Source organism: Sorex araneus, chromosome 5 (genome assembly GCF_027595985.1).
Source record: "Sorex araneus isolate mSorAra2 chromosome 5, mSorAra2.pri, whole genome shotgun sequence".
NCBI lineage: Eukaryota > Metazoa > Chordata > Mammalia > Eulipotyphla > Soricidae > Sorex > Sorex araneus.
Genome location: NC_073306.1, coordinates 97,058,772 through 97,083,990, shown reverse-complemented (window position 1 = coordinate 97,083,990; position 25,219 = coordinate 97,058,772). Strand labels below are relative to the sequence as shown.

Below are 25,219 nucleotides of genomic sequence, written 5' to 3'. Positions count from 1 at the left end.
AGGGTAAGGAAAAGCCTACTTTCCAGAAAGTTCTTTAACTGGGATTAAGGAAGATACACCCCAATGAGTCCTTTCTTTCCCACTGGTTTCTCCTCCCAAAGGAGAGAAGTTTCAGTGCCCAGTGCATGAGGAAGGGACGGGTGAGAGCCCCCGGACTGGGAGGGAAGCATCTGTTCCCCAAGCAGCTTCCCCTGCCCCAGCACCACCTTCCTACTCCCCACCCAAAAATGAGACTGAGGGCAGTTTCCTAAAGTCAGGCTCACCGTGTGGTGACAGGGCAGCTGTGAAAGGACACCAGAAGCCAGTAATGTAGTAGCATAAAGCCTAGGGGTTTGACCCTTCCTGTACCCAGTGGCAGACAAGCACTGGATTCTGCCATGAGCTGCAGGGCAGCTTTCATCAGGCTAGAGGAGGAGACTGTCCTATCCAGCGAGTGCCTGAATGAGGCACACACCAGACCAGAACTTTCTTAGACAGCGACAAGACAGGACCTTGGCACTCTGAGGCCACCATCACAGAGCAGCAACTCAGAAGGTCTGGCTTCTCCCTGATGCAGGGAACAGCAGCTGGTGAGGGGAGAGAGAATGGGCAGTGGAGACAGTCTGATGGGATATGACATCAGCTCTGCTCCTTCTCAGCCAACGCCGACCAAGACTTACCAAACTCCTGGGTAACTTCCCTAACTGCATCTTTTGCACCCAGGAAGTGGTAGAAAAGCACTTGGTTCTATCCTGAAGACTCAGTTGATGGGTGCACAGTACCCTCTACAGTGCAGGCACACGGCAGGCACAGAAGCTGTTTGACGTCTAATCAAAGGTAATGGGGCAGGTGGCTGCTGACATTTCTATGTATTGCATCTGAATGTGGCCACCCACTTATCCACCTTGCTTTCACCCATGGCAGCCTGAAAACCCTTTCTGGTTTCTCGAGTCCCATCACAGGAGACTGGAGGGACCCAGGACATCCAGAACCATGTCAGGATCATGGCCATTTGGGGTTCTGACGACAGGGAAGGCAAAGTCTCAGTAACCCGATCCAGTGCCTGGTGGCCTCCCTACCCATCCTGGTGGCCTCGAGACCCCAGTGAGGTCAAGTCCTGAGTGACACATGAGACAAGGAGAAATGAGGAGACATTCTCACACCTTACACCAACTCTTTGTGTGTATGTGTGTGTGTGTGTGTATATGTGTGGTGCGGGGGCGGGGGGTGGTAGGGGGCGGTGCTAGTTGGCCTCTGTTAGACAGTTGAAAGATAAGTCAAATGCCCCCATCAAACAAGTTCTTTGCAAATGAACAAAGACAGTCATTGCTTTGCCACTGACTCTTTCCTCTCATGTGGTCAGATGACAAACACAGCCATTAAAAAGGCCCCCTCCCCTTCACAGTCATTCCCAAAAAGCACGCAAGATGCTTTGGAAAAGCCCACACTGACAACACCACCACATTTGGAATGGGAAAGAAAAGGGGAAAAAACTGAATCACCAGGACACCGCCAATGAAATTGTCAAAGCCCAAATAAAAAGCTTCATAAATTCTCCATCAACGATATAAGGCTTCCTGGCCTCAGCAAACACAGAGCTAGTATATGAGTGATGAAGAGATTTTGTATTAGCCTCAATTATTACAATGGAAGAAGCAGAACCCACTAAGAAATAATACATGTATTCAAGGGCGCAAATCCTGTGAAGGAGCAGACTGCCTTCTCCTCCCTGTGCCCAGCCCAGCACTATGAATACATACCCATGACCTTGGCTGCAGAGGGCACCTCGGGGAGTGGAACAAACACAGCCCCCTCCCCTTGCCCTTGCTAAGTGCATCTGACCCCTCTGAGGGCACCACTGCTTCTGAGCCTGACCACACGATCCATTCAAATCATCTCACAATCCTGCAGGTAGACAGGGTCACTCAGGCAGAGTGGGCTCAAGAAGCAAGCTGGTCCCCCTCCGGTGAGGGAAAATGACCAACCAGGTGCCTTGCTTTGCACACAAGACCCACAGCGAGAATTACTTAGAGAAAGTCTGCTCTACACCTCAGAACCGTGGAGCCCATGTGACAGCAGTGAAGTGAGGTGAGAGAGGAAGAATGCCGGCAAATGTAAGCATAAAGAAGATGCATAGGAAGAACCCAAAAAGAGTGGGGCCCAGCACATGGCTTAAGGGGAGTCTGGCCTCACTCCACAGCATCCATTCAACAAACTGCTCACAGTCTGCTTCCTCCAGCCGCCCACTTCCTGCCCGCAGCCTAGCTACTCGGCACTGGGCACAGTGGACCATGACCCCACCCCACACCTCCTCCTCATAGAAACAGGCCAAGGTGGCTCCATTTTCCATGTTTTACTCTCACATGCCCCACCTCCTAAGAAAAGATAATTCTGCATGGAGGGCACCCCATCCACACTCCCCAAAAAATCACTGCATCTCTCTACAAGGCTAGATTGCTGGTCTCCCAACCTGAAAGTAAGGCTTTCTGCTAAGCTTAAGCATCCACACGGCCAAGTTGCAACACACCTGCCCACCCGCCATCCCGCACCTGCCCACCAGGGGGCGACTCACCCCAGCGTGGTCATGGTGACAATGGTGTACCAGAAGGAGGCAGGGATGCTCGTGAACTTGCTGGCCGAGGAGCCCTTCTCGGCGTAAAACATCACAGTGGCGAAGATGATGATGGCCATGGTGAGGGAGAAGAGCAGGAAGCCGAGCTCTGAGGCGCAGCTCTTGAGCGTGTAGCCCAGGATGCGCAGGCCCTGCGAGTGGCGAGAGAACTTGAAGATGCGGAAGACGCGGAAGACTCGCAGCGTGACGAAGGCGCCCGACACGTCCTCGTTGTCGGTCATGACCAGGCCGATGTAGTAGGGCATGATGGCCACCACGTCGATGATGCTCATGACGCTGCGGATGAAGCGGTAGCGGCTGGGTGCGGCGAAGAGCCGCAGCAGGTACTCGACGGTGAAGATCATGACACATGCTGTGTCCAGGCAGAAGAAGGCCACAGAATAGCGCTCGCCACACGGCAGCTCCTTGCGCCCAGGCACCGAGCCGCAGGGCACTGTCTCCACCACATTGGTGATGACCGACACGGCAATGAAGAAGCCAGTGACATAGTAGAAGACCAGCGCCAGCGTGCTGGTGTGTGGGTTCTCGAAGGCGCGCCACATGGTCTGGCGGAAGCTGAGCGATGGCAGGGCCTCCTGGTGGTTCTCCGAGTCGTTGTCATCCATCAGGCGCTCAGCATTCTCGCGCTTGCGGTCCTTGTACTCCTCGTAGCAGCAGTCCCCGATGATCTCGGGCAGGATGCCGTAGAAGGCCAGCTCGTCGTCATAGGCCGAGATGCACTCGTAGCGCGGGTAGTGCAGCTTGCCAGTGCGGTAGAAGTTGAGTACGCAGCGGAAGACCTCGGGGTCCCGGTCGAAGAAGTACTCCTTGGTGTCCTCGTTGAAGAAGAACTCCTTCTCCGTGCTGCCCAGCAGCGTGTCCGGGTAGCGCTCCAGCGTGGTCCGCCACGTCTGGAAGCGCCGGCCACTCACGTTGAGGACAATCAACTCATCTTGCCGTTTGTTCTTGTCGGCCGGGGCCAGGGGCATGGGGCAGTTGGCCACTGGCATCCAGCCGATGGCCGCGGCCCGCGCGAAGGGCAGCCAAGCCGCCACGCCCGCCGCCATGGTGACTCCAGGTCCCGAGCCAGCCCCTGCGTGGCCACCAGGCACAGCAGCTTGGAGTTACTTCAGTGGCTCCTAGGAGAAGGGAGGAGAAGAGCAGGAAACAAGGTGAGCCCCAAGCCTGCGGGTAGGGAACGCCACCACAGGGAGGGTCTGTGAGTGCCGCCTGCCCAACGAGTAAAGGCAAATGGGTTAAATGGAAATATCCTCCCCATGAGTAAGGACTGTCTCCAGGGCCCCTGGCACAGCTCGGGGCTGTGGAGCAGAATCACCAGATGTTGTTGACTGCCTGACAAATTGTCAAGTTCCTCGAGGGCTCCAGAGCATTTGGAGGGAAAGCCTCTTTAGCGGGGAGACCTTGGAAGGTGCAGGTAATAATCAGCTTGGAAAGGTTATGGCGTTATTACGAGTTTAAATTGGGAGAGGGTAAATGAGTTCTCATTAAACGAATTTAAAAGTGGGATAAACATGCTAATTTTTATTTCACTCTTCACCCACCAGAGCAATCAGGGTGTGGATGAGGGAGATGAGAAATGCACGTTCTTGCTACTCCTCAGTTGTGTGGAGGAGGCCAGGCCTGGCCAGGCTGGAAAATTCTGGTGGGAGGTAAGAAACGGGAGATACATAGTCTGGTAGAGGCCTGTTCCCCGTCCAGGGACCGAGCTGTTCCATGGAGCCCCAGGTAAAGGTGGGAGATAGGCAGGGTCCCTCGCCCACCCTGCAAAGGGGCTGGGATCCGTGGCTCATCTGCCTCTCACATCTGGTCCCTGTTCCTCCTGGACACGACGATCCACACTCTCTGCACATTCCTCGCCTCCTGTCTCCATCTGTCCACCTATCCCCTCCCTTGGGTTACATAACCTCACTCTTTCCCGTGCCAGCTCCTTCACCTGGCCCCACCCCAGCCCTGGACATGCCTCCAGCACTAGGCTCCCCACTCCATCCCATCACCCTCTGTTTCCTAAGCCACACCCAGGACGTGCCGCCCAGCATCTGCGGGGCTGGCGGGAACCATGGCAAGGAGAATTATTTTGGCTTTGGGAAACAGATTTACCTTTCCAAATCTGGCTTTTTAAAGATGATAGTGAAATGACTCTGCAATCCCAAATGCATGCCATCTGTGGGAAGCCATGTGGTGACACAGAAATGCCATAACAGCCACAGGACATGGTCTGGAGCTGGCATGCTCCGGTGCTCACTAGCCCTACACAGAGCCTGTCTGAATGCAAAATTGCTGGGGGCTTCAGGAGCTCAGCTGCTTGGACTATTTATTTTTAAGTCTTTTCTTTTGTTCTTTGAGTCACATCCGGTGGTGCTCAGGGCTCACTCTTGGCTCAGAGCGCAGGGGTCACTCCCAGTGGGGCTCAGAGGACCCTATGTGGGCCTAGGGACCAAACCCAGGTTTGCCACATGCAAGGCGAATGCCTGACCGGCGGTACGGTTGCTCTGGCCTCCAGTGGGACTCTACATTTAAGGATAGGCGGGGAAGAACTGTTTGTTCCGTCTTGATCTGGAAACTGGCTTCCTGCTCCTAACTCCTGTCTCTCCTAGAGTGCTTAGATCACTACTTCTGGCTCCACCACCAGACTTTTTAAAAACCTTCCCCGTGCCTGTCCCTCTGGCATCTTCCTCGAGGCCCCACCCAGAGTGTACAAACGATGAAACAACTGCTCTCCCTGCCCTTATTTAGGCCCCAGTTCCCTCCGGCCTCCTTCCCACTGGCCTGCTTTTCTCATGCACCCCCTCCCCCTAACCCTGTTTCTCCGATTCCCCTGAAATCCATTCTGCTCAGAGCAATCTTCCAAAAGCAAGATTTCCCCACAGCCTATGTACAAAAATCCAGCCCAAACTCTTTAGTCTGACATTTCCACATAGAGATCTCGACTTGCTCTTCCGGCACAGGGTCCCAGGTACCCAGGTGAGCCTTGGCCACACGATGCCGGTTTGCTTTGGCACCAAGCCCTAAAGGTTTGTCCTGGGCCTTCTGCCCTTGGGGCTCTGCTCTCTCTGTGTTCATCTTCCTAGAACCCCACTGCCTCCCCCCCCTCCCCGCCCTCCCTGCAAGACTGTTCTCTCCCCACAGTTTACTTTCCTTCTGTGGGTGCCGCATGGCACCTATTCCTCTGGTCTTGCACCCATGTCACCCTGGGGCTTGCACACGTGGGCTTGTCTTATCAGTGATGGTGGCGAACAATGGCTGAGCACATCCTCTATGCGAGAGAGCCAAATGGGGACTCCACACGGGACAGTTTGACCGCACCCCAAGTCCTAAACCATGATACTTCAGGGCTCCTCAAGGCTTCTTCTGGCTCCTGGAAGAATCACTGGTGTGCCCTGAAGCCTGACCATGTCCTGCCACACAACGGCAGCCACACCTGGCCTGGATCCTGTCAGTCAGACCCACCAACCTAAGGGGCAGAAACTCTATGGCCCCCATTTTCAGGTGAAGAAAATGGGAAAAAGAACTAGCTGCAGAATACAGCAAGGAGATGGAATTAAACCCAGCCAGTCTACGTGAAGGTCAGGGCACGGCCAGCCCCTTGACTTCATTTCCATCTGCAAATAAGCTCCTAAAGGCGAAAGGCCACAATGCTGCCACTTTTCCCCTGACATCCCAGGAGGTGACACTGTGGACCACATCAGCGGGTGCTCAGAAAGGCAACTCTAATTTCATAGATGCCTGACTTTGCTCATGCCTTGCATGTAAGTGCAAGTCCTTTCAGAGGTGGCTTTTCTTGCTCCAGATAGAAATGACAGATGAAGAGCAGAGTCTCCTTCTTTAGTCTTCTCAGGGAGCCATCTCAGCCTCCACTCCCTCGTGCACATGCCAAGGAGAATATTCACGGGTCCCTCTGCCCACCACACCTCCCCAAAAAGGGAGGGTGATTCAGATGCCACAGGCAACAACAGAAAAAACAATGACATTCCCCTCAAAATGTCTCCACTCGGAACAGAAAAACAGAAGCGGCCTAATGAGCTCTTGGTGACAGGAACCCAGGAGAGAGGCAGGGCTCACTCACTCACGGCAGCGGGGACCCATCTGCCATCTCTGTGTTCCCAGTATCTGCAAGAAAGTTACCCTGCCAATGCACAGGTCTCTTTCTAGGGTGTTGGGAAGCACTGCAGCCTCTTAGCCCACAACTGAGCTCCTGGAGGACAAAAGGGAAGATGTGTGTGTATGGGGGGTTCGCCTCCAGTTCAATCACAAGTGACAGGTAATCCCAATGCTGATTTAGTTTACATGTGCTGGGCACTGACAGCTCTGAGCACTCTTCCAGGACTTTCTCAGCAATGCTTTATCTCCAGAAAAGTTCTACAAACAAATATTTCTGCCCACGAGTTTCTAGGAAGGAGCTGGAGACTCATATCTGTTCCTTCTTTGTAGACAAGCTCTATAGACTGTTGACCCATGATCTGGGGACCTGGGGGGTGGAAGAGGTCCCCTTCATATGCAAATTATTTTTCTATTCCCCCAGTCATCATTTATAGGTTCAAGCAGGTGGGTGTCAGTTAACTGAAAGCATAGAACCCACAGCTATAGAGGACCAATGAGAAGTTACACCCCAATTTTTAATGATGTAGGGGGTGGGAACCCCTAACTCCTTTGCTATTCTTGGGGCAACAGTACATAGGAATGGATGGTTTCAGACAGACCATTAATTGGCATTCGGCCAACTGGCTTTTATGCTCCAGGCTGGGCACATCTGACAGGCCTTGCAGGGCAAGATTCAGACCCTCTCCAGCGCCTTGGCAGCCAAGAGTGAGGGGTCCTGAAGGTCAGTGTTGCTGTTCCAGCTCTTTCCCTGTAAAGGTGTGCTGGCCTCTCCTGCTGGGACCACAGCAGCAGGACAATGAGGGAGAGGGACGGGAAGGGGACAAGGAACCCGGTTTCTGCTGAAGCCAGGATGCCCTGCTGTGGCTCTTGTCTCACTAGACCTCATTCCTGAGAGCTGCCAGTGCAAAGCCAGAAGGAGAGTGCCCCAGCGTTGCTTTTAACAAAGGGACAAGTTCCTGGGGAGTTGAGACTCAGAGCACACAGCCTACATCACCCAGAACTTAAAATTCACTCCCAGAAACTCTGGTCACTTGCCTGGGGTTCCCAGACTCCCAGACCTGGTGCCCCCCCTCCCCGGCCTCTGAACCTTGACAAATCTGCTTTATTCTGAAAGGGAACTTGTGGAGTCGGGGCCTTGAAGAGGGCTGTGTGGCAGGGTAGGAGAGTTCTGGTCTGGGAGGGCCTCCACAGAACCCAGTGCGGCCAGCAGTGGGGTCCCTCCCCTTCTCATTCCCCAGGGCTGCCCCATCCCGATACCTCAGTGCCTGCTACCCACCCTAGCTGAGCCTCCTAAGCAGCCCCCTCTACCCCAGGCCAACCAATTTCCTTCATTCCAAGAGCTATGGAAAAGACACAAGCTGCTCTCAGTGGAACAGTGGACAGTTGTATGTGTGGGGAGGAATAACCCTTCTCTGCCCCAAAAAGCTGCCTCCCCACTCCATCAGCCCATGACCATCTTTCCAAAGAAGGCCAGATGGAAGCTAGGCTGTCTCCGAAGGCTCAAACCCCTTCCTCCAGCAAAAGGCACCAGAAAGGAGGGAGCAATCACCCTCTGGCTGTGTGCATGCACGTGCCTGGGTTTGGAAGGGGCAAACGAGTGTCCCTGTGAATTCCAAGGCCAAAGCCTCCCCAGCCAGCCATCCCCCATGGCAGCCCTGCCCGCATGTCAGCTCCAGGCGGCCTCTGGGGCTCCCCGGATGGGCAAGACACCTCCTGCCTGGCTCTGAGTTCCTGCAACAGGCACCACAGTGTGGCCCCGTTTCCAACCAATGGCTCAGCACATGCCTCAAATGCCAAGGTTTTACTAGGACGTGGACGCCTCACCAATAAAAACTCTGAAGCTATTTCTGTTTTTGGCAGAAGACTTTGAAGGTGGGAATGATGATGGAGGGGGAGGCTAGGGGAGAAACCTTTAAAACAGGTGAATGCTGAGGGAATAGAGGCAAAATATCTGGAAAAGGGGTGCAGGGAAGTGGGTTTCCCCTGCAGAGCATCGGAGTCTGTTGGGAGAGATAGTGGCCAAATGATCTTGTTCTGGGGACTGATACCTGGACTGCCCCTTGGCTGCAGAAAGGTCACTTCACCGAGGCCTGTCCTTCAGTGACCTCACCAAAGTGCTCAAGTGCAGAGGCCCACGCATTGATTTCCCACCATTTTACATCTCACTGACGGGGCGGGCCCATCCTGGGGCCAGGGCAGGCCAAGGCAGGGCCCAGGGGTCTCCTGGCAAGGGACCTTGCTGAGAAGCCTGAGTGTGCAGGCGTGGGCACACAGGCTCCTCCATGCCCACAGTGCCACTCCTAGGCTAGCCAGGGCACTTTCCCCAGCTCCCTTCTCTACACGCATCTCGGCAGCAAAGGGGAACACGCTGGGAATCTTTTTTCCTCTGGAGGTCCCTTGTGGTACTTGCATCATGTGGCATTCAAGTATCAGGGGAAAAGAAACACATCGATTTCCATGTGTCCACATTCATGGACGCTTTGTCCTGCATTCATACCGCATTCACCAGGTTCCCTTGAAGTGACGGTAAATAAGGAAAAGATAATTTGCACCATGACACAGATCCATGCAAACGACCCACGTGCATCTAACGACCCACGTGCATCTAGAGCAACCCACACGGGGTCTCACAAACATCCAGCACTGGGTCCGGATGGGAAGAAAGTTGGGAAGCTCTCCACGAGCCTTCCCTGCACCCTGAGACTCCAGGTCGGAGCCTGAGCCTGTTGCTGCCATTCGCTGGCTGCCCGCGATCAAAACAGAACCTCTCCAACTTGATTACGATGTCAACACGACGCAAGTGTAGAAATCTAGTGGATTCCCCGTAAACTTCGCTGCCCGGTGCCTTCCGCGGCGTCTCCCCCCCCCCCCCCAAGCCTCCCGGCGGCATAAATACCTCGCAAAGTGCGTCTTTGGAACTCCCTTCCCGCGGGCCTGCGTGTCACGGCGAGCCGGTGCCCAGCTCCCGCGCGGCGCGGGCGGCGTCGGGCGGGTCGGGCTACGCGGAGCCCGCGGCCGGCTCGCCGCGCGGGAGAACTTTGCCAGGCTCCCCCGACTGCGGGCGGCGGCCACCCTCGGCCATGTCTCTCCTCTCACTCACCGAGAGCCCGGGGGGGGGTGGGGGGGCGGGGCGGGGAGCGCCGGCGGTGGAGGGGCACCCAGAGCCGGCCGCCACCTGCCGCCGCCTCCCGGGGCGCTGTCGCGGGCGCCCACCGAGGGGAGCGAGCGGAGAGGGGCCGAGGCGCCCCCCCCGCCCGGTCCCCGCCCCCGCGCGCCCGCCCCTCCCCCGGCAGCGCCCACCCCGCCGGGCGCGCGGGGGCCGCGGAGCAACAGGCGTGGGAGCCGCGCGGCGCCGGGGAGCGGGGAGCCTGCCGCGTCCCTCCTTACCTCCGGCCGGCGCGCCCCGGCCCCCGAGGCTGCGGCCCGGAGCCGCCGCCGTCCCGCTCGGCCGCTGCTGGCCCGCTGCTGCGTCCGTCCGTCCGTCCGCCCGTCCGCGTGTCCGTCCGCGGAGCCGCCCTCCCCGCCGCCGCCTCTCGGGCCCCGCCGGGCCACGGGCTGCCGGGCCGGGTCCCTGTCGGCGGCGGGAGGCGGCGGGGGCGCGGCGCGGGCGGGGCGCACGGTGAGGCCGGGGGCGGCGGCGAGGCGGCGCCCGCGTTCCGGAGGGGACCCCAGCCGCCCGGGGCGGGCGAGCGAGGGGGAGTGACTCCGGCGAGGCTGTGTGTGCTGCGTGTGCGTGCCTGTGTGTGTGCGCGCGTGTGTATGTACAGGGCGCGCGCGTGAGCGGGGGAGGCGGGGAGACGAGGCAGAGCCGGGCGCGTCTCCCCGCCGAGTGCTGGAATCCTAGGGTGTGCCCGCCAGGGTGGGCGCGGGCCCCAGCGCGGCCAGGTGAGCGGGGCGGGGGCCGCGGGGGCGTGCGTGGGGGCTCGGGGGCCCGAGGGGCAGGAAGTGTTCGTGTGTGTGCGTGCACGGGGTGTGGACCTTGTCGCCGGCGGTAGCTTTTCTCGTTGCCTATCCGCCCTGCTTCGTGCAAGCTCCCAAGCTCACCCCGGGCGCGCGCGCGCGCACACACGCGCGCACACACACACACACACACACACACACACACACCATGCACACACACCACGCACACACACACACACCACATGCACACACACGCGTAAGACCTGCTCACCTTCCTGAGCGTCAGGCACAGCTCGAAGGTGGGGGGTGGCCCTGCCTTCTCTCCACGTGCAGCCAGCACCCAGAGCTGAGCGTCTGGACTCGGGTGCGTGAACTAACTCCCAAGCCAAGCGCATCCCGTCTTCACCGCTCCTCGCCACGCAGGGATCCGCACTGCTCAGGCAAGGATGGAGAGGCGCAAGCTCAGAGCACCCCGCGGACTCCCGGGGTAGGATGCTCTGATCAGAACCCCCACACTCCGCTGTCTGCCGTCCGCTCCAGCTTCCCACGGGCCTCTGCTGGCTCCCCCCTCGGCGGGGTTGGGAAAACAGGGGTCCGCGGGCCCCCGTTTGGGGTGCGGAGAGGTGCCTGGCTGAGACTGAGAAGAGGGAAAAGCCAAGTCATGGAGAAGGGGTTTGTGCTAACCTGGGATATGGGGGGCGGCGGGGTCCAGGGGAAGACCAGACCCGGGGTCAGTGTGGGGGAAACTTCATTTCTTGTGGGAATCTGTCCTTGTGGCTTGGGCTAGGCTTAGAGCCTCCCTCGTTCACCCCAGCTCCCCCAACCCCGCTTTTAGGTTCCTGTCTGAAAGGTGTGCAATTGGCCCTTCAAAACGTGGGCGTGGGCTCCATTAGCCTTTGCCAGGAGTCCCGCGCCTGCGGATTTGCATGCTGATTTGCATACAGTAATAATGATTAACAACACTGCCCCTCCCTGGCAAGCCCTGGAAGAATTCAGGGAAGGCCCTGGCTCTGCTCCCACCTCCCAGCTCCCTCCCCTCCATGAGAGACTATTTTCTGCCAAACTCCGACTGCAGGACCCTAGGAGGCCCATACTCCCTGGCCAGGAGAGACACCTTCCTTCATCCTCTAACCCAGTATTTGGCTGCCTAGTTTCTAACTTTCCTACACCCCTACCTTTGTTTTGCATCTGATGGCCTCAAAACTTAGAGACTTGTCTAGGCAGCAGATAGCATCCTTCCTCCTGGGGAGGTCCCTGGGTCCCGCCCCCTCCTGGGTCTCCCTGCCTGAGGATGGGACAGTGATGCAGACCTTCTTTCCAGGCCATGCCCATGGCCCTATACCTCCCATACTGTCACATAAGCGAGGAGCTGGAGGTAAATAGAAAGACTGAATTTCTAGTTTAGGCCAGTGTGGATTTCATTTACCAGCCCTTCCAACAACCAGGTGACCTGGAAAATAAGAGCTCCAGAGAGAGGCAGGAGTCTCTTGAGGGGGCAGTTGCAGACCCCACAGCCCCCGGCTGCCATCCCTCCCACCGGCTCCCAGCCTCCCTGGCATCTCTCCAGCCTGCCTGCCTCAGCTTCCCCCTCTCTGCTGCTGGTCTGGCCTGGCCAGCATTTTTCACTTGCTTTTCCCCCATGACAGGGCCGCTTTTCCTTTAACTCTCATCTTCTATTTAAAAAGCTAATTTGGGAGCTTGTCCATGCTCCCAATTCAGACATTTTAAATAGGAACTGCAAGTAGGGAGCTGCCAGGGCCATAGAGTCCTTCCTTGCCACCACATGGCTATGGCATTTGATCATTCACTCTGTTGGCCCTGCTGGCCGTGTGTGTGTGTGTGTGTGTGTGTGTGTGTGTGTGTGTGTGTGTGTGTGTACACGCGAGAGAGACAGAGAGAGACAGAGAGAGAGAGACAGAGAGAGAGACAGAGAGAGAGACAGAGAGAGAGAGAATACTTGCTTGCAATGTATTTCAGGCTATCTTTTCTATTTAAAGACAGTGCTCTTATTGACAACTGGCATATGTGTGTGTGTGTGTGTGTGTGTGTGTGTGCGTGCGCGTCCTTTCCAAGCTGTGCACACATGAGGTTTCTGCTTAGGCCCATGGCTCTGGCCGCTATTTGCAGAACTTGTCCCCACATGGCCGGCAAGCTCGGAGATGTCCAGCTAGCTGTCTTTCTGACACGTGTCTGTGCAACTGGTCCCTGGTTTTCAGCGCTCAGGCTCACCTCCGAAGACTCCCATTTGCCTGGCAGGGTGACTGCTGCCACCCTGGCCTGGGAACAGCCTGCTTCAGCACCCGCCCATCACCTGGAGGGACAGCCACGCCTCATAGCAGGCATTTTGCTTTCTGCATGCTGTGTCCACTGGAGAGAAAAAGTGCAGCCTTTGAGGTCTGACTGCCGGGACAGAACCCAGCTGCTCATCTCTGGCCTCAGGGAAGCACTTGAGCTCTCTCTGCTGGATTTCCTCACCCTGATTAAGGCTGTGAGTCTTTTGGGTTCCTTATGCAGATAAACGCCATCCTTCAAGTCCTTAGGATCCCATGTAAGGACACGGGAATGTATGGATCATGAGTCAGGTAGTGGTCTTAGTGAGTGGCAGTGGAGATACAAGCAAGAAGTGTGAGAAAAATGTGCCAGGAGGGGAGAAACTGCTGGCTTGAGTATAGCAACATGCCCTGGCATGAAACAGAGAAAACGCCAACTTCACTCTGTTGAGATGGTTGGTTTTCTAAGCCCCAGAAGAGGGAGACGTCTGGTGAAGGGTGATGTCTGGTGAGGCAATGAGGAAGCGCCACAGGCCTGCGGGCAGAAAGGAAGGGATTGACCATGTCTGGGCTCTCTGGGTCACTGCCTGGAGACCAGCTTTACTTTGGAAGGGGAAGTCCCTGCCCATTCACACGGGCCCAGCCTGCCCCTCTGACCCCAAGACCCCAGGCTTCACTGAAGTGGAACCCCATGAATGACTCTGTAGGGGTAGCCCCCATTCTCCTGAAACTCCCTTTGGGGTCCTCTTGCCTTCCTCCTGCCCTGCCTCTGATCCCTTGTTCCCAGAACGGCCATGTGACTTCTATCTGAAGTCAGTGTGCCTCAGTCCCTGAGGATTGACGACACAGCAAGATTTGGTCTTTCCCAATGTCACCATGAGGGATGTAGAGGCCATGAATGAGGGGGAGCTTGAAGGGACTGAGAATAGGAAGCTCTCCTGAGGTGTCAAAGGCCCTACTGCATATGCAATCACCATGTGCTGAGCTCTTGCTAGGTCTCTGGCAATCCTATAACAGTTCATGGCTCTGCCTTAGATGGGAGAGTCAACGTGGTTGACGTGTGGGTCTGTGTCCTGAGCTGCGCTCAGAACCCTCCTCGTGCCCATCCCAGGGGGCTGGTTTGGACCCTTCTGTCAGAGAGAAAATGGCTGTGACCCTGTTCCATGGACTTCACCTGTGTTTGACCTCCACAGTTTGGGTTTAGGGTGAGGGCTCATGGTCCATGTTGGTGAGGGACCACATGAATTTTCTTCAGGATGGAGTTTCCCAGAAGAGTGTCAAAGTCTGCTGGTACCATAGCTTCCTCGAGTTTCCTGAGGTGGTGGTGGGGGCATTGTCAATGTGGAGGAGCTTCACTCTGGTCCCACAGCCCAGATTAACTAGGCCAGGTCAGGAGGTACCACCTAACTCGGTGGTTCTGATGGCTGAATTTTCACAACCATCACCTGCCTCGTGTCTCTCCCTGAGAGAATAGGGTCTCCCCACTTCCTGAAACCCTAATCTCACTTAGGATGCCCAGAGTTTCCTGGTCATCTTATTCTTTAAAATGCAAAAACCAGTCATGGCAAGAGGGGTCAACAGCATTGCTGGGTACTAGGAGGCCTTCTGGGGCCATGCTTCCATCGCTTCATGCAAACATAATGCCTGCTTTAACCAGTGCACATGCTGGCCACTCCGCCCTGGGTGTGGGAGTTCTACTTGCCCAGTCCCCTCTCAGAAGGAGAAGTTGGGTGAAGGGAAGGGGAGAAGGAGAGCTAGGGTGATTTGGACCACAGATGGTGAAAGCAAACCAGCACCCATAGCATCTTCATTGTCACCATTGAGACAATTATGAGGCTTGTGGGCAGATTATGGTGTCTCTTCTAAGTGCAGTGGCTGCTTTGTTCTCTGGTGGCTCCTTTATTTCTGTGCAGATGCCTCCCAGGGCTTTGTTTTCCATCTTCTCTGCTTCTTCATCTTCACTTCTCACTGAAGATTTGCTTCAAGCCCCTGCTTCCAAGCTCCCCAGCAGCTCTGATCCTTCTCTCAGAGCTCCCTGTCTCCATCACAGTGAAATCCCACCTTTATCCACCTTTGTCCTCTCTGCAGCATCTGAACACCTTCTTCAACCCTCTGCAATAGACTGATTTCTCCCTGTGCTCATCATGTCATCCTTCACTCACTTTCAGGTCTTCCTCTCTCCACTCACTCGCGCCTTTCTCCCTAGCACGTAGATCTTTCGTCTGTTGCCAGAACAGATCCCATCATTCAATCACCCATGTAATTCTACATACCACATCAGCTTGCATGAATGCCTCGACCCCTTCCTAGTTTCCTCTGTCTCCCAAGAAAACATCCACTCAGTCCAAATCCACTGGAAAAATCTACTGGATTTTCATACTCAGACCAAAGGGCCAAAAGTAATAGTTATATCCATACCCAGAATTCAGGAAGAACCAGCCATTCACTTCTTCCGGGTTTCCAACTGACCTCAAATGTAACCCCGAGGACCTTGTTACCTTAACTGTTTGCATGGGATCTCTCTTTGGCTTTCAGCTATTTAAGTCAAGGACCAACACTCCTCATCTCTGAATGTGCTGGTTTAGTGCTTGACGCTTTGCAAATTCCCAATAAATTCACCTTAGAGATTTATTTTAATTTTATTTCCCCCGGCTCCCTTCATGTACTTTAACTGAGAACATGATAAATTTGTCAACCAGTCAGTCTCCTAATTGTCCTTCTTGGTCCTAAGCACTGGCATAGGGGCAGCGAGAGAGGTTGAGGGTGTTGACTCCAATCTGATCCCCTTGGCAAGAGCCCAAGGCTTCATCTTCTTGCCTTTCTGAAATGTAAAAGTGACCCTCCGTCCATGCCACCTGCAGAGACCTGGATGGTGTCCTTGTCTTGAACTAGATTTTCAAGGAAGTCTTTTCTTTACTTTCTGATAGAAGGTCAATCACACCCCCCAGAAATATCATCTCCTTGGGCATAGTCAGAATGTGGCCATGGAAACATACCTGGTAACCTGTAGCTGTGCTTATTGGCCCTGAAAAACAGCATGGATGCCTGCCTCTAGTCCATTAGACCAAACCCTGGCCATGTACAAGATATTGCCAAGACCAAATGTTGCTGAACTTTAAAGTATAAAATTAAATGAAAGCCACATCAGAAAACCAGCATTCTAGAGGCTGAGCGGTGAGAATATGGACTCCGGCTAGACTTGGCTTTAGATATTAACTCTTATTTCAAGCTGTGTGATCCCTGGGCACATTACTTTGCATCTCAACTCCTCAGGTCCTTCATGATGGTGCCAGCTTCTAGAATATATGAGTGTTGAGAAATTTTTAAAATGAGTTAAAAGATGCATTTAGTGTGTATCATAGGCAGTTGTCAACAAAAAGTGGGCTATTATAACACTGCCTTTAAACATGTGTAAATTTAGCTCTTTTAAACCTGGGGCAGCTAGAGTGCTTGTTTGTTGACTTTAGGCAGTCGTATCCCCCCACCCCCGCCCTCAAGATTCTTGTTTTAGCTGAGGTCTAGAGGAATTTGTGGAACCCGAGAAATTTGTCTCTAGATACTTTTCTCCATTGGCTCCTCTCTCCATTCTGTGGCTCCCCCATTTCCGCCCCCTGAAACTTCAAGTGTCCACCCCCACATTCCCTCCTTATCAGTGATGCATAGAATTGTTTAAATGAGGGACCAGAGACAGTATGGCTGGTGGGGTGCTTGCTTTGCATGCAGCTAACCTGGGTTTGATCCCTAGCACCTCATATGCTCCCCTGAGCCCCTCCAGGAATTACCCCTGAGTGCTGAGTCAGGAGTAAGGTCTGAGCACAGCTGGGCATGCCCCAAACACTTACACACACACCAAATCTTGAAATGAATGTGTAAATGACTAGTGGATGCACTGAGAGAGTATCCACATTTAAATGGGACAGACTCTGGGCCATCACAGTGAAAGAGTGAGTGAGAATTCAGGCATCAGTCAGAGTAATGGGAAGGAGTAAGCTGTAGAGAAGAATCTTCTTTGTTCCACCAAGACGGTCTCCTCTCATAAACTAGGGCCGCTAGAGGAACAATCAGTTACAAAACAGGCTGGTCTTGAAATTCTGCAGCTAGCAGACAAGATCTCCAGGCCTTGCAAAAGTGTAGTAATGAGGGGGTCTGGGCCCCAAATTTCCACACCAGCCTCTTCTGGGGAAACACACAGGGCTCCCTCCAGCTCTGGCATCCTCCGATACTCAGACTCAGAGCTCGAGGCTGGGCCTGGACGTTTGTGTTATGGTGTTTGTGGGAGACCCAGCTGCAAACTGTTCATCACTTCAGTGAGTCAACAAGAAAACAAAGAGGGTGGGGAGACGGGACTGGGAGGGTGGGAGGGATGCTGGGTTTACTGGTGGTAGAGAATGGGCACTGGTGAAGGGATGGGTTCTTGAACTTTGGGGAAAACATGAGCACAAAATGTATAAATCTGTAACTGTACCCTTAAAAAAATAAATTAATTAATTAAAAAAAACAAAAAAACAAGAAAACAAAGACAGTCTGGCCTCTGTCCCCTTACTGCAAGGTCAGAGAGACTTCTGGATTCTCTGCAGAACCTCATTACAGAAGGCTCCTCATGACCCTTCCATGCTCCTTACAGTGGACTATTTCAAACATACACAAGTAGAGACTTGTTTACTATACAACTTGTGAGTTGTCTAATATCTGATATACAGGAATAAGCTTTGATCATTACCTCCTTAAGGCCAATCATGTTTTATCTACAGCTCTATTCACACTGCCCCTCCCCAATAATTCTGAAGCATATTCAGATGACATATAATAATTTCATCTTCAAATATTTCAGTAATTGAATCCTCCCCTCCACGATGTTAAAAATATTTGGTCAGTATTTGTATCTGTGCCTTTGGGGGTAGTCTCCGAGTCAGCCCTGCTCCAGGGCTCACTGAATTCTTTGCAAAGATTGTCCACTCCCTGGAGGGAAAGGAACATGCATGAAACGTTAGCCAATGTGTGCAAGCTCTTGATGTCAGCAGAACTGCTGCCCAATTACAGAAACGGGATCTAAACTTAGGCAAGACTCATAGTCCCAAGTTTCAAGTGATCTCTGCATTTTCCACATATATTCTTTCATTTTGTCTTTACCAGCTACTATTTTGGTAGTGATGGAAGGGACCGGTGTGTTGCTCATTCAATCTAGCCCCTGTTTCTCATGGCAGAGCTAGACTTCATTTCCCAGACTCCTTTGCACTTCAGTTTGCTCAAGTGACTAAGTTATTCTGGTCAGTGTAATAATAGAGGCCAGGTCTATGAAAATACCCAGGGCAAACCTGCACTCTCATGTTTGCCATCCACTGGCTAAATGGACAGAATTTCAAGATTCTTGAGGAGGGCAGAGCCACAAAAAGGAGGGAGCCTGGGTCCCTGGATGGATGAGTGTGTGGAGCAGAGATCACTCTGAACCTTCCCTGGATTATAAAGTACATTTTATTATGTGGAGTCATTGAAATGTGGGCCATGTGTGTTAAAGCAGTAAGCCTGACAATGTATCTCTGTTACCCTCAGAATTAAGCAGACATACCACACACCAGGTAGAGTGTTGCCTTGTACGCGGCTGATCCAGGTTAGATTCCTCCATCCCTCTCGGAGAGCCCGGCAAGCTACCAAGAGTCTCCCATCTGCACGGCAGAGCCTGGCAAGCTACCCATGGCGTATTGGATATGCCAAAAACAGTAACAACAAGTCTCACAATGGAGACATTACTGGTGCCCGCTTGAGCAAATCGATGAACAATGGGATGACAGTGCTTTACCATGTTATCACTGAATCCTTGTTCTGCTTTTCTTTACTATTCCTGGACCCCTGGAACCTGTGTTTCTTCCATAGTCAAAGTGACATTCCCCTGCCCTCACCTCGCCAACCCTCCCCTCCCTTCCTCCTCTCCCCTTCCTTCTCTTCCCTTTACCTTCCATTCCCTTCCTTCTGGAGTAAGCTTAAGGCTCACACCTGTTTCTATGCTCAGGGATTACTCTTGGTAATGTTCAGGAGACATGTGTGGTGCTGGGTATCAAGCCAGGGTTGGCTGCATGCAAAACAAGCACCTTACCCCCTGGACTGTTGCCCTGACTCTAACCCCTCACTCTTCTTAGACCCCAGACGCTCTTCTTGAATCCCCACTCTCCATCCTGCATGGACTCCAAACCCTCACCATATGTCTCTCCTGTCACTGCATCCCCAGAGCTAGAGGATTCTCCACTTTCCCAAGGGAATAGCCAGGGAGAAACCTTTTGCCTCATGGAGATTTTCTCAAGAGATAGTAACTCTGAGTGCCTCCAAATTATGATTCTTGCTACCTCCTGCCTCTCAGCACACACACACACACACACAAATGCACACACACATACCGACACATTTCTACCCATTTAATTACTCTGCAGAGTCCCTGAGGAAGCACGTGGAGTTCTGTAAATCTCAGACACACTCTGTGACCCTAACCAGCCACTAAAGCAGTAAGGCCACTAAATTCATGGTCCTGCCCCCTCTCCAGCCTCACAGTAAGGGAGTAGGACTTGGTCTCCAGGACAAAGTATGGCCGTCTCCGTGCTCTCTGGTGCCAAGCAGCAGCGTGGGCCTTCCCTTCCTTAGATTATGTTTATGGGGCTCTGAGGAGAGTGGCAGTGGACTCCAACTCCTGAGACAGCATCACGATAAATCGCCATGGTGGCTCTTCTGTGGCTCATAACTAGTAAATCAAATCTATTGAACAATACATTTATTGCGAATTTAAGAAGTTGTTCTCTCATTTTTTAAGTGTATGTGTTAAATCATGCCCAGAGTCATAAAGAATAGAGACAGGGTGGGAAATACGCACACACACACACACACACACACACACACACACCCCATTACCATGAAAAGTAAGCCCAAACTTGAAGGAGCCAGACAGTTCCCTGTGCCCTGTGGATGTGTGAGCAGACACCCCTGTGAAGGCTGCATGAGCCCCCCGCCTCCTGACCCAGGCTGGCTGGAGTCCCCAATGTGGGGACTGCTAACATCTTAACTAGCGCCTGAGTGAATTTTGCAAATACAGGCTCCCTTCATGTTAGCAGATTGCCTTCGTGCTACAGATTCCTGAAATGGACAAAAAAGGAAACACACAGCAACTTTCTTAGGGAATCATAGTGGTGCTTGCAGAGGTGAGATATGATAAGGAGTGTGTGTGTGTGTCTGTGTGTGTATTTGTGTGTGTATCTGTGTCGTGTGTGTATTAGTGTGTGTGTGTGTGTGTGTGTGTGTGTGATGTGGATTGTTTTCCCTAGGAAGAGTTCTTGTATTTCTCATTTCATTTGACCCTAACCAAATGCTAGGCATTGAATTTTGCATTGAACTGAAGCCGCCCCCTAGACTGTTTTTCCCAGGACACACGAGTAGGTCTGGTCTTACTTGCATCCTCAGTTACTTGCATCCTTCTCTTCCTCAGTTTTCCCAAGGGAGCCGCACTCAGAGTCTGGCATTCAAACACTGGCAGCTAAGGCTTCACCTTCTAACGCAATTGAAGACCATGGCTCCCTCTGATATTGTGGCCTCCCAGTTGGTCCCTAGTCTCATGCCATGCCCCCTTATTTATGTGAATTTTTACCTAGAGAATATCTCAGTGGGAGTCAAAGGACCCTTGGCTGAGAAACACTTCTGTAACATTATTTCAGTAATCACTTTCTAAACTATCGTTCAGTTAACATGTAGCTCACCCACTGTCAAATAGCTGCTGTACTTACAGGGGGACCAAGACAGGCTCAGGTCCTTCCTTCTTGGCATTCACAGGCAAGGAGAAGGACAGACTGTGGGCATTCTGTGATCCTTCTGCCTGAAGCCGCATCTGGGGCTCAGTGAGACCTAGGTGTGACAAGGAGTAAGATTTATAAATTCTAAAAACACGGTATGAGGTGGGTGTAGTGTTATTCATGCCCGTTTCACAGATGTACAAGTGGAGGCAGCTGCAGAGTGACAGTGAGAACAGGTGGCAGGGGTTTACATGGAGAGGAGGGATGTGAGCTCTGGACCTGCTGGCCTAGCCCAAATGGTGCAGGGGACAAGTCCCTCCGCTCCCTTTGCCCCCAGCTCCCCCACACAAAGAGGACAGGGAATTAGCCAGGGGTCTCAGACAAACACCAGAGGGCAGAGACATCAGGGAGTGGGCCAGCTGAGAAGCTGAGTCCAGGAGATCTAGGCTAGAAAATCCAGTGGGCACTGCAGCAGGGAGGATGGATTTGAGGAGGAACAGATGGGAAGCAGAGGGACCAGTTAGTAGACTGCTTCCATATTCCCGCAGAGTGAGGAAAAAGACCTTACTGGGGCCCTGGTGCTGGCCTGGCAAAGCAGATGGGAAACAGGCTGGGGTGAGAGCTGCCAGTACTCTGGTTTTCTGTGGAGTGGCGTAAGAAGCTTCCACGTGGAACTCTGGGCTGGTCTGGGGCAAGAGGTAAAAGGTGGTGGGGGTGGAGTGGGGAGAGGGGCAGCCCTCCCGGAATGGGAGTGCTCAGAGGTCCCTTTGGGGGTCTGTCCAGGCCGTGTGTCCTAGGAGTTGTGAAAGAGAGCTGTGAGTTAGTGACGTTTGAGGCCAGTGAGCAATGCAGACATTCAGAAATGGGTGGGCGGAGGAACGGGGGGCTGGCGGGGGACTTCCCCCAGATCAGCTCAACCGTTCTCCCATTAGAAGGGGTTGACTTTAAAAGAGTTAAAGGAGGGCTGAATAAACCTGGCAGGGTCTAAGCTCCTGGACATGCTGACCTGACAGATAGGAGACACCCCTCTGGCTCTTACCTCCTGCCATCCTCCCCTCCATCCCCTTCTCATCCCCTATGCGTGCACGTGCACTCACACGTGTACACTCACACATGCGCGCACACACGCACGCACACACATGCATGTGCTTTATCATCCCTCAGCATCTCACCTCCCCCAGACACCCCAGCCCTTTCACACTCCCTCTTTGCACCTGCTGTTCTCTCTGCTTTCAGAGTCCCTCCTTCCATGGGCAAAGCATTCCTCTGCCCAGCCCAGTTCAGGATGTCATTTCCCAGGCCAGGCCTCTGCTCAGAGGCCTCAACGACCCCCAACCCCACCCCAGCCCACTGCACCTTGTCACTCTCTGGGGGCATTTTCTTCCCCACCCAGCCAGGCTCTGAGTTCCTCCCTGAACTGGGACCCCTCCCTTGCTCCAGCCCATTCCTGAGTACCTGGGCTTCATTGGGAGGACGGTGTCTGCACCCCGGATGCTCACAAGCGGTGAGGAAGGTGAAGCCTGCACTGCCTCGTCTCCCTCCAGCTCTGTTGGAAGACCCTGCACTCAGGCCTCTGCATTCAGCCTTTCTCTCCATCCCTGCTTCTCAGAGGAGGGGCCACCTTTGGGGAAAGCAGTAGCTCTTCGGGGACTGAATAACCCACACACCAAACAATTGTGGGGCAGCATGGGGTGGTGAATGAGGTTGCTGGGTCTTGGTGGGGGTGGGGGTGGGGGTGTCTGTCCTTCCTGAGACTTCTTCTGCCCATTCACAGCAGATGGGGCTGGAGGAAGACCTCAGAGGCCAGGTCATTTGCCAGCTGCACAGCCTTCTGATTTCTGGCTGCTGTATGTGACCCAGCATACCCAGATTTAGCTAGCACCCCTGGCCAAGGCAGGGCTCCAAGGTAGGACAGGAGACCAGGACCAGGAGAGACTGGAGTTGCCGTCAGCATCGTCATCCCCCTCAGAGCTAGGCTCTCTTACTGGCACTTTGGGAGCCGCACTCTGTGCTGGGTTTGACTGCATTCATATTGGGTAGAGCCCTACCACGCTCCTCAGCACAGATGCTCATCCCCGGTGATCGGAAGCAAGCACAGAGGCGCAGAAGAGTCCAGCTGGCATTGGAACCAGTCTGGCACCAGAGCCCCCGCTCTCGAATGTTAGTCTGTAGAGAGGTACAGGAGGCTGGTGATGCCCTGCCCATGCTCGAAAGGACACAGCCAAAAGCAGGAGACACAGAAGGCAGAAGGCCAGTCCTACTGGCTGTTCCAGCTCCCACTCCTGTGGGCCTCTCTGGCTCCCAGAGGAGACAGGTGGTCCATGTCTTGACAAGCTGGATGTCCAAGGATCCCAGCAAGTGCCAGTGACCTGGCATCCTGGAGAAATGAGCAAGGTGCCCCCGCAGCCCGTGCCTGGCCCTCGGTCTCCCCGAGATGACCTTTGGATTGCTGGCTCTTGAGAATTCCCGGAGCCTGATCTCCATTCTGGTGGTTTTGGTTGCTATGGTAATTGAATTCACTTAAAGTTGTCTCCCCGCTTGCTTGGCTTGTCTGTCTACCTCTCCTTGCGCAGCCTGGAAGGGCACAGAGGAGCAGGGCTTGGTAGCTGGGGCTGCTGGCAAGCGCTCCCTGTCCCTCGGATTGACTGTGGGGTGAACAGAGGAGGGAACTGGGGAGAAACGTCCCCCAAGTCTCCCTCCATCTTCCTCCATCTTCCCTCTCCCTTTGGTACAGATGCTGCAGTTGAAAGGGCTGCAATGACGCAGTCCCCACTGGCACACAGTGAGGGGACGCCCAGAGCAGCCCCCGTACCTCTGCATTGGTGACTCTTCCAGTCAGCAGTGACTGAACAGCTGTGTTCCTGGCACTGCTGCTGGCCTCTGGCTGCGGGGGTCTCTCTGGGGCACTTCGGCCAGCAAATGTCCCAGTAGCCCTTTTCTTTCTTTTTCTTCTTTTTCTTCTCTTGTTTCTCTCTCTATTTTTCTCTATTCCTTCCTTCCTTCCTTCCTTCCTTCCTTCCTTCCTTCCTTCCTTCCTTCCTTCCTTCCTTCCTTCCTTCCTTCCTTCCTTCCTTCCTTCCTTCCTTCCTGCTTTCTTTCTTTCTTTCTTTCTTTCTTTCTTTCTTTCTTTCTTTCTTTCTTTCTTTCTTTCTTTCTTTCTTTCTTTCTTTCTTTCTTTCTTTCTTTCTTTCTTTCTTTCTTTCTTTCTTTTCTTCTTTCTTCCTTTTTTCTTTTTGCCTTTGGGCCACAGCTGGCTATGCTCGGAGCTTACTCCTGACTCTGTACTTAGGAATCACTCCTGACAGTACTTGGGGGAACCATGTATGGTGTCAGGGATTGAACCCTGGTTGGCCAGATGCAAACGCCCTGTGCTTGTTCTCCATCAGCACCTCTCTATGGAACTACTGTGCTGAGCTCCAAGGGCACTGGGCAGCAGCGTTAGGCCCGTGTGCAGTCCCCTCCCCTCCTTTCTTCGTGGAGGCCAGGACACTAGGCTGAGGCTCTAGCAGGAACCACCCTCAGTGGAACAAAGGGGCCAATCCGGCTCCATCCCTGGCCTGGCTGCTGCAGGAGAGACCTTTGACACAGGCCTCCTTTCCCCCCTGGGGGTGGAGATTTCCCTGGACTCCCTCCAACCAGCGCTTTGCTGGGACGTGAAGGGAGAGGGGCATTGCAGGATCTACCGCAGCTCGGAGTTTGCCAGTCTCAGACTTGAAGGCAATAGCTGGGCTGAAGCAGACAAGAACACTGATACTGTTTCAACTATGTGTCTTTTGTTTTCGGGCCTCACCCAGCAATGCTCAGGGTTTACTCCTGGCTTTATGCTCAGAAATCACTCCTGATGGTGTTTGGGGAACCCTGTGTGGTGTTGGGGATGGAATTCAGGCAAGTACCGTACCCGCTGTGCTATCATTCTGTGCCCTTGTTCCAACTATGTGTTAGGAACCGTGCTTTGGACTGAGGCTCAGTGAACACATCTCAGGAGCTCCCGAGCCAGAAAAGAGGACAGAGAAGGAGGGCGAGGACAGAGAAGCTGACCAGACCAGACCCTGCGATCCCAGAACTGGGGTGAGGGGAGTGTGCGTTCTGGGAAGGGAGCTCAGATGGGTCTGTGGTGTGGCACTTTTTAGGTGAGAAATGTCTCTGGGGATTCGAGCAGCCTGGAAGAGTGGGCAGGCAGGATTCCACCCACAGATGGGGAGCACCACCCTGGGAAGAAGTGAAGTGCCTTTCACAAACAACCCTGGGAGCAGAGAGAAAGGTGGACCAAAGTGGGAGGTTGGGGAGCAGGATAGGGATTATAGAGTGAGCAATGAGAACAGATGCAGCCTAGCAGGGGAACTCTGGAATCTGGGGGACCTGGTGATGGGTTAGCGGGCATATGAGCCTGGCAGAAGGAGATGGATGACTGTGAGAAGGCTCCATGCAGAGTGCTGGGGTGGGAAGGGCCTGGAGCCTGGAAGCAGGCCACTGGCGTGGAGGGGGATCTGTTTGCTCTTTGGGCCACACCCGGTGATGCACAGGGGTTACTCCTGGCTCTGCACTCAGGAATTACTCCTGGCAGTGCTCAGGGG

General features: G+C 53.9%; 1 protein-coding gene across 4 annotated transcripts in view; it reads right to left on the bottom strand.

Moving 5' to 3' along the window:
* The window catches only part of KCND3 (potassium voltage-gated channel subfamily D member 3), a 219,241-nt gene extending 208,089 nt beyond the window's left edge, over positions 1 to 11,152 (bottom strand). Inside the window, exons 1-2 of one of the 4 annotated variants that reach the window (XM_055139815.1) lie at positions 10,881 to 11,152; positions 2,552 to 3,729 (exon numbers count right to left, since the gene is read on the bottom strand). In XM_055139815.1, the coding sequence (XP_054995790.1) occupies positions 2,552 to 3,657 (1,106 nt within the window). In that variant the 5' untranslated portion in view covers positions 3,658 to 3,729; positions 10,881 to 11,152. Of the gene's footprint in view, positions 1 to 2,551; positions 3,730 to 9,605; positions 9,891 to 10,096; positions 10,439 to 10,880 lie in introns of those variants that run through there. The other 3 variants (XM_055139812.1, XM_055139816.1, XM_055139813.1) reach the window with 3 other exon arrangements.
* Positions 11,153 to 25,219: the final 14,067 nt, after the last annotated feature.